Here is an 8,713-nt window from a genome sequence, read left to right as displayed (position 1 = left end):
AGTGAGTGAGTAGTGTGTGTAGTGTGTGAGTAGCGTGAGTGGTGTGTGAGTAGCGTGTGTAGTGTGTGAGTGGTGTGTGAGTAGCGTGAGTGGTGTGTGAGTAGTGTGAGTGGTGTGTGAGTGGCATGAGAGTAGTGTGTGAGTAGCGTGAGTGGTGTGTGAGTAGCGTGTGTAGTGTGTGAGTAGTGTGAGTGGTGTGTGAGTAGCGTGAGTGGTGTGTAAGTAGCGTGAGTGGTGTGTGAGTAGCGTGAGTGGTGTGTGAGTAGCGTGTGTAGTGTGTGAGTAGTGTGTGTAGTGTGTGAGTAGTGTGTGTAGTGTGTGAGTAGCGTGAGTGGTGTGTGAGTAGTGTGAGTGGTGTGTGAGTGGCATGAGAGTAGTGTGTGAGTAGTGTGTGTAGTGTGTGAGTAGCGTGAGTGGTGTGTGAGTAGCGTGAGTGGTGTGTGGTGTGTGAGTAGCGTGAGTGGTGTGTGAGTAGCGTGAGTGGTGTGTGAGTAGCGTGAGTGGTGTGTGAGTAGCGAGTGGTGTGTGAGTAGTGTGTGAGTGGTGTGTGAGTATCGTGTGAGTGGTGTGTAAGTAGCGAGTGGTGTGTGAGTAGTGTGTGAGTAGTGTGTGAGTGGTGTGTGAGTGGTGTGTGAGTAGTGTGTGAGTAGCGTGAGTGGTGTGTAAGTAGGGAGTGGTGTGTGAGTAGCGTGAGTGGTGTGTGAGTAGCGTGTGAGTGGTGTGTGAGTATCGTGTGAGTGGTGTGTAAGTAGCGAGTGGTGTGTGAGTAGTGTGTGAGTGGTGTGTGAGTAGTGTGTGTAGTGTGTGAGTAGCGTGAGTGGTGTGTAAGTAGCGAGTGGTGTGTGAGTAGCGTGAGTGGTGTGTGAGTAGCGTGAGTGGTGTGTGAGTAGCGTGAGTGGTGTGTGAGTATCGTGTGAGTGGTGTGTAAGTAGCGAGTGGTGTGTGAGTAGTGTGTGAGTGGTGTGTGAGTAGTGTGTGTAGTGTGTGAGTAGCGTGAGTGGTGTGTAAGTAGCGAGTGGTGTGTGAGTAGCGTGAGTGGTGTGTGAGTAGCGTGAGTGGTGTGTGAGTATCGTGTGAGTGGTGTGTAAGTAGCGAGTGGTGTGTGAGTAGCGTGAGTGGTGTGTGAGTATCGTGTGAGTGGTGTGTAAGTAGCGAGTGGTGTGTGAGTAGCGTGAGTGGTGTGTGAGTAGCGTGAGTGGTGTGTAAGTAGCGAGTGGTGTGTGAGTAGCGTGAGTGGTGTGTAAGTAGCGAGTGGTGTGTGAGTAGCGTGAGTGGTGTGTGAGTATCGTGTGAGTGGTGTGTAAGTAGCGAGTGGTGTGTGAGTAGCGTGAGTGGTGTGTGAGTAGCGTGAGTGGTGTGTAAGTAGCGAGTGGTGTGTGAGTAGCGTGAGTGGTGTGTGAGTATCGTGTGAGTGGTGTGTAAGTAGCGAGTGGTGTGTGAGTAGCGTGAGTGGTGTGTGAGTAGCGTGAGTGGTGTGTAAGAAGCGAGTGGTGTGTGAGTAGCGTGAGTGGTGTGTGAGTATCGTGTGAGTGGTGTGTAAGTAGCGAGTGGTGTGTGAGTAGCGTGAGTGGTGTGTGAGTAGCGTGAGTGGCGTGTGTGGTGTGTGAGTAGCGTGTGAGTGGCGTGTAAGTAGCGAGTGGTGTGTGAGTAGCGTGAGTGGTGTGTGAGTAGCGTGTGAGTGGCGTGTGAATAGCGTGAGTGGCGTGTGTAGTGTGTGAGTGGCGTGTGAATAGCGTGTGAGTAGTATTCACTGTAGTGTTGAGGTCAGAGTTCAGTACAAAGTCCTAAAGTGTTCATGCTAAAAGAAACATTCATTTATTTAGAAACACGAGATGAAATCATTTTCTCTTCTAGATGAAGTGTCGCGAGTTCTTCCATCGTTGGTGATTCAGGACCAGGACGCCGTCCCAAGGCCCAAGATCGCTGCTCACGTTACAGGCAGTTACACGCCAGACTCAGACCGGGAGATCGGAGGTACATCAGACACACATTTACAGCATTTGGTCAAACCTTCTTCCACAGTGGCATACAATTATTACAAAATGTTATACTAATGAGTAGTTGAGGCCTGAGGGCCTTGCTTAGGGGCCCAGCTTAGCGGGATTTAAACTCACAACCTTCCGATACAAAGTCCAACATCTTTACCACTGAGCACCTTGTCTTCTCTCCACACATCTAATCCATCTCTAATTAAATACAACAATAAAGCGGGTGTTTCATCATGTGGTCCAGGCAGCAGGTTGTAGATTTCTGGAAGCAAAGTCCACACAAATCCCAGAGTTTATGACGCACCATCAGGAAGACGCTGGCGAGCGCAGGGTTTTGTAAACAGCACTGGTTGTCTGTAAATCATCTCTGTTCAGAGAGCTAACATGGTTCTTTTGTTTGTATGTATGTGTGTGTGTGTGTGTGTGTGTGTGTGTGTGTGTGTGTGTGTGTGTTCTATAAACTGCTGTCACAAAAACACACAGTTTGATTATAGTTGCTGTAGATTGTGAGGGAAATAAAAAAAGGCTGCTGTGGAACTTGAAACTGGCTTTTGAAACTTGCATCTCTTTCGTCTTTGCTGCCAAACTATGAAACAATGGTGCTTTTCTAGCCAACACAACCCCATAATCCCCCTCTCTCTGGCCCTGCCGCTGTAGGTGCCTCCAACAGGAAGGTGTATGGCCAAAAAATCCAGTCGTGGGAATCCGAGAAAGGCCTGGCGTTCCTCCAGAACGTGGAACTGAACGACGGAGAGCTGGTGGTGCCGCAAGCTGGACTCTACTACATTTATTCTCAGACGTACTTCAAGCACATGTTGATAGAAGAAGAGGAAGAGGAGGAAGAGGAGAAAGACGAGGGTGCGGCCCGGGGAAAGCCGATGCTTCAGTATGTCTATAAAAAGGTGGGTTCTTATCCGGTGCCCATCCTCCTGATGAAGAACGCGAGGACGACCTGCTGGTCTCGGGACGCTGAGTTTGGCCTCTACTCCATCTACCAGGCGGGGCTTTTCCAGCTCGCAGGCGGAGACCGCCTGTTCGTAACCGTCAGTAACGTGAGCACCATCGAAATGGACGAGAAGTCGAGTTTTTTTGGTGCGTTTCTGGTCAGCTAGGTCCAAGACTCTCCACGCTCCTGTTTCAGAGAAACAGAACAGGACTCGGCTTTTTTACTGAGATCTCCTTGGAACGATGTGAGAGATTAAATCGTCTGTATATGTGTGCTGAGCGAGTTCACCAGACTCGCACTGATGAGATCTCGGAGACGTGGGTGAGTTCGGCTTCACTTTATTAGAAAAAATATATAAAAACCCCACGAGGGAGTCAGAAACCTACAGAGCGTCAGAGATGGAGCTGAGTCTGTTCGAGATGCAGGAACAGAAAAATGCTCAGCAGGACGTTGGGGATCACAACGTCTGCTCACTGAGACAACTGAAGTTTTGTGTCCTGCAGACAGAGAGAAAATTCCTACTCTGTATCTTCACATCAAAACCTGCAAGTACCAGACGATATTTCACAGCAGACTGAGGAACCACACTGAGGTTTGATTCAGCAGCAACATCACTGGTGGTGTTTCATCACAGCAGCGTGTCGTCGATCTGTACAGTTTTTTTCTGTTGAATTCAGAAGCAAAACAAAGACATGAGGAAAGTTCTGGATAATCTTTTTTTCTTCTTCGTGTTCAAACTGGTTTTTTTTTTTATAAACGACTTTGTCATGAACTTTCAGCTTCATCACTGCTTTGATGTTCATGTAATTTATGATTGAATAAAAACAGAATCATGAAAATTAATCAGAATTTGTACAAGTCAAACCTGAGAATCAGCTCTGTACATTTATTCATCCTTTTTAATGAAATGTGACACTGAATAAAGTCTCTGGGACGTCTGGAGTTTGAGTTTTGTGTAAAAGATCCTGGACTGTGAAAGGAATCGGTTGCACAACATCAGGAAAAGAAATGTTTTCGTTGTTTAAGAATGTAATCTTTTGAGTTTGCAAGAGTCCGCAAGGTTTTACATGTAACTTCATCATAAATACTGGACAATAAAACTGCGTACGTTGCATGAGGGACTTTCCCCCGTGACTCAGCTTCCCTCAGGCCTGTGTTGACGTGGGAGACGTGAGCATGCTCAGTCTCTCACTCTGCAAAACAAGCTGCAGAGTAAAAGGAACTGAGGTCAGGAGGTAAACATCAGGGTCAATGTTACGGGTTCTGCTCCCTCACATGCCTGCAGCCACAAACCAGATGTTCCACATGTGCATAAGTAAAAGTAGAACAAGCAGAGAGGCAGCAAAAGGCGTTCTTTCTGTCAAATAAAAAAGCTCGACTCTACACTCAGGTTTGTAATGTGTGTACAGAAAAGGGCACTGTAAATAAAATGCCTCGTCATAGAAATTAATCTGGAATAAATATTTGATTCTTCACCTGGATTCAAGAAATGGTGACGTGTCCGCGCTCACCTTCAATAGTGAGCATGCCTGCCCCCGACTCTCTGCTGCCCTCTCGTGGTGTTACACACAAACATCAAACCTTAAAGAAACGGAAAACTGTTTCAGGGGAATTTATACTCCTTTACACTCCTTTTCATTCATTTGAAGAAAGAGAACAAAGACAAGACTCAGGTTTTGATTTTTTTTGTGGAAATATGTTACATTTATATTACAGGTATTTAAATGCCCAAAAGAAAAAAAAAAGTTTTATAGACAGCAAAAACTAGCACAAACAGGACTGCAACATAATTTAGACAGAAACCGAACATACTGCATCTCAGTGAATTGCATCTGTAGAAATCCTGATGAAGCCCTAGCTGGCCTGTGATCTATGTTAAGTGATGCCCAATAAATACTGCAAATGTTGTTAATGTAACTTAAAAAATATCATAAAATGTCATTTGAAATCGGGTTTCATAAGTCGGTGTACAAAAAAGCTTATAAATACAACCAGTCTCTACTGACGTAGCAGGTACCATTTCATCCAACAGGTCTCGTCTTCTAGCCTACAAACTGAAAATCATCCACAAATCCACATAACATGACCCTCAACAACGAGGTCAGGCATCTGCTTGCTAAAGTTCATGCTGTATAGATCACTTGTACTGAAATGGAAAAAAAACAACAGAATTCCATCCGCTTACAGTAACATGACTCTCGAGTCACAATAGCGTGTAAGACAATAAAATAATAAAAAAAAAAAGAAAAATGTTACAAGTGATTTATAGGCACAGGCTTCAGCAACGTCTAATTCAATAACATGAACTGGAACAGAATCACAGTAGCTGCCTTATTGACGACTCCGCTGGCTCGTCTCGGGAACGTGAGCGAGCCGGGCTGGAATAAGGAATAAGGGTTCTCACGACGATAAGAGCTTTGTGCACGGCTCAACAGTCAAACCTCATGTCCAACGCCTCGTCCTCGTGAGGCCCGGCCGACAGGAACGAGGCCATTGGCGAACCTGCCGCCGAGGTGACGTTCAGCGCACCGGGGGTCCCGCCGCCGCCGGGGTTCTTCATGGCGATGCTGGTGAGGTTGATGCCCAGCGTGAGCCTCGTCTGCTCCAGGGCTTTCTCCGGCACCGCGAACGCTTCCAGTTTCTTCTCGCCGTTGGCCATGTAGGAGTTCTGGCAGCCGCGGCATATGCAGTCCAGACAGGCCTTGCGGTTGGAGTAGCAGGGGCAGCGCTGACCCCGACATGTAAGAACACTTGGGTTTTGGGTGGCCCTGCCACATTTACAGCCCTTCTTCTCCTGCACTTTCTTGTACACCACCTTGGTGGGACTCCCCGGCACCAGCGGATTACTCACCAGTCGCTCTTTCGTCTTGTCTTTTGTTTTCGGGGCGCTCTGTTTGGACTTTGCGTACGCCTTTTTGGGTCCGTGCTGCTCAATGCTCTTCTTGACGGGTTTATTGGGCACGATAAGAGCTTTGCCCACTTTGGGAAGTCCTCCACCGTTCAGGACGGCGGTCATGTTGGGTGTGGTGAGCGTCAGAGCTTTAGGTTCACACTTTATAGTAACGGGGACCGAGGCACCAAGAGCCGGCCCTCTGATGATGGTGGAGATAGGCAGGGGCTGGATCTTCTCACTGTCACTCTCAGAGCGTGAGCGCTTGCGGTTAGAGCGTGGAACTTTCGGAGTTACAGCGGAACAGGAAATTCCAGAGGACGGCTGTGGGTTGTGATGAGGATGCTGAGGAACTAACACCCCTGCAGAGTCGAGGGGAAGCGAGGGAAGCGGTCGGGAAGAGTCAGCCGAGGCAGCAGAACATCCAAAGGGTCCATTTATATTCCCTGAAGCACTGAGGCTCGGCTGGAGAATAGTGGAACACCCCACCTGAGGAATGGGATCGGGCTCCAGAGTCCTTAGCACCTCCTCCACGCTCAGTAAGAGAGTTCCACCTGCATGTTTAATATCCTCTCCAAACTCACACATATCCATGCTGGGGTGACAGAGCTCTTCTTCGGCCGTTGCCACGACTTCACACACCGGAATCTCACTGCTGAAGTCCTCCTGCTTCACCATCTCGCTGCCGACCTCCACCGAGACACTGGTGTGTGGCGAGGGCAAGCCGCTCGTCAGCTCGTCCATGTTGCTCAGCCCGTTACAGTCCCGAAGACCGTTTACTCCCAGCGGGCTCGGCGGCTGCTGCTTGATCTCAGTCAAACACAGGGACTGGAGATCTTCAGGAGGAGTGTTCGAGCTCGAGGGATCGGGAGAGCGCTGCGGCAGGTTTAGAAGGAAACCCTCGTCTCCTCCTGTGTGCTCAGATGAGAGACCCTCATTAAGCAGAGCCAGAATGTCGGGATCTCCGCCCACTTCACTGGAAATAAGCTTGGCGAGAGGAGAACCTGCGATGTATTCACACAACTTCCTGTAGCAGTCCACCAGAATACACAGTTGCCTGTTCTCCTCAAACTGCTCGTAGTCTTTACACCAACTGCACGACGGCTTCATCATCATCTTCTTCCCCTTGCACGCTTTGCAGACATAATGCTGGCACGAGGAGTTGGTTGGAGCGATCGGATTCTGGAGCAGATTCCCTGCAGGAGAAACACACGAGACAAAAATGACACAGAAACTGGAGAGAAATCTCTCTACTGTAGAACAGAGTGCAGCAGCTGCATGGGGCCACCAATAGAGGGCGCTGTGGTGCAATAATCCCCACACCAACTCCAACAGGCTGCTGCTCCACTTCATTTACTCTGTAGTCTAATCACATCAGATCACACAACAAACATCGGATTACACGCGCACACACAAAGACACGCACACAGAGACACACATGCATACACACACGCACACAGATACACAGACATGCACACAGACACACGCATGCACACACAAACACAGATACAGACACATGCGCACACAGACAGACGTGCAGTGATTTGTAGACAGGGCGCGTGCAGTGGTCGGCGGTGTTAGATGAAAGAGCGGAGCAGAGACCGGAAGTGGACACGTACCGCACACCAGGCAGGACAGAGACTGTCTGAAGAATGGCAGCAGTCTGTGGAGCTCAGACAGAGCCTGAGGGTCCTGGGGGTCGCACAGCAGCACCGAGCGGCACGCGGACACGAACAGAGCCGTGGCGTTTACCGGGTTCATGTCCGCACAGGAGGGGGAGGGGAGGGGAGGGGGGGTCAGGATCCGGACACACACACACACACACACACACACAGTCAGTGACGTGACGTGACACTGTTGATGAGCTCAGTGTGAATAATCGCGCAGTGCACGATCCCTGAGTTAAATGCACGTGTACACGCGAACAGTTCAGACGTGCGGCGTGATGCGGCGTGTCTCCTCCACACACAGCGCGTCCGCCGCCGTTACGCCGTGCACGCGCGCTCCCGCTTCCATGGCAGGATACAGCCACAAATGATCCTCATCCCGGAGAAATATCGTGCACGCGCTCCGTCTGCGTCCCAAATACACCACACACACATCCGCGGTGAGGAGCGGAGAGAGCGCGCGCCTACACACCGCGCAGGAAGTCACACGGTGAAGCAGAACCGGAGCTCCGAACCCACACCACCTCCTGGTCCTGTAAACAGATTTACACACACACACACACACACACGCGCGCTCCGGGGGACTTCCCGCAGTCCAGCTGAGGTCTGTGCGGAACACACCGTGGAGCGGAGGCGGATGAAGCCGTTAAGCGCGGTGTGTGTTATTGTTCATGGCGCCGCGGTTGCAAAAACAAACCAGGCCGCTTCTCCTCCAAGTTCTCCTGAAACGCCGAAAATTGGTTCCGCTCAGTAAGCAGCAGCACCGCGGACCGAATCACAGCGCGCACCGGCACCCTGTGAGGGCAGAAGGGGGAAAAAAACAAAAAACGGGGAGATGTACAGAACCGGGCGCGCGAGCGAACTGCGGCTCCGAGATCAGGAACAAAACAGGCCGCTTTCTTCCCTCAGCTCCTTTCCCTCGGCTCCCGCTTTTTCCAGCCGCAATCACGCACTCAATCCGGGGAAAAGGAGCGTAAAAGCGTCCCCGGGCCGCGTCCGAACTCCTGCGGGAGAAAATCCGATCCAGAGACTCAGAAATGTGTTTGTGTTTGAAAAGCTGCTAACGCTAAGCGCTTCTCCTCCCTTCTCTCTCCGCATAGCACAGGGAGGGGGCGCTGTGGCCCAGTCTCGCGAGAACTCACTGCAGCTCTCGCGAGCACAGAGCCGACTTTCGCGACCGACCGGTTTCCCATGGTTACATTAACACGAAACGGGCGGGGCC

At 50.3% G+C, this 8,713-nt stretch overlaps 2 protein-coding genes across 2 annotated transcripts in view; one reads left to right on the top strand and one right to left on the bottom strand.

The window, feature by feature from the left end:
* The window catches only part of tnfsf10 (TNF superfamily member 10), a 5,960-nt gene extending 2,084 nt beyond the window's left edge, over positions 1-3,876 (top strand). The window contains exons 4-5 of the mRNA XM_083529166.1: positions 1,855-1,974; positions 2,646-3,876. Of these exons, the coding sequence (XP_083385292.1) occupies positions 1,855-1,974; positions 2,646-3,100 (575 nt within the window). The 3' untranslated portion in view covers positions 3,101-3,876. The remainder of the gene's footprint in view (positions 1-1,854; positions 1,975-2,645) is intronic.
* Positions 3,877-4,535: 659 nt separating this feature from the next.
* On the bottom strand, positions 4,536-8,670 carry msl2b (MSL complex subunit 2b). Its single transcript, XM_083529165.1, has 2 exons — positions 7,444-8,670; positions 4,536-7,020 (listed from the first exon to the last, which is right to left on the bottom strand). Exons 1-2 carry the CDS (start codon positions 7,583-7,585, stop codon positions 5,363-5,365), a joined length of 1,800 nt encoding a protein of 599 aa, XP_083385291.1. The 5' UTR covers positions 7,586-8,670; the 3' UTR covers positions 4,536-5,362.
* Between the last annotated feature and the right edge of the window lie 43 nt (positions 8,671-8,713).

Source organism: Silurus aristotelis (genome assembly GCF_946808225.1).
Source record: "Silurus aristotelis genome assembly, chromosome: 25".
Taxonomy (NCBI): domain Eukaryota; kingdom Metazoa; phylum Chordata; class Actinopteri; order Siluriformes; family Siluridae; genus Silurus; species Silurus aristotelis.
Note: the sequence above shows the minus strand (reverse complement) of the source record. Positions and strands in the feature narration are given on the sequence as shown.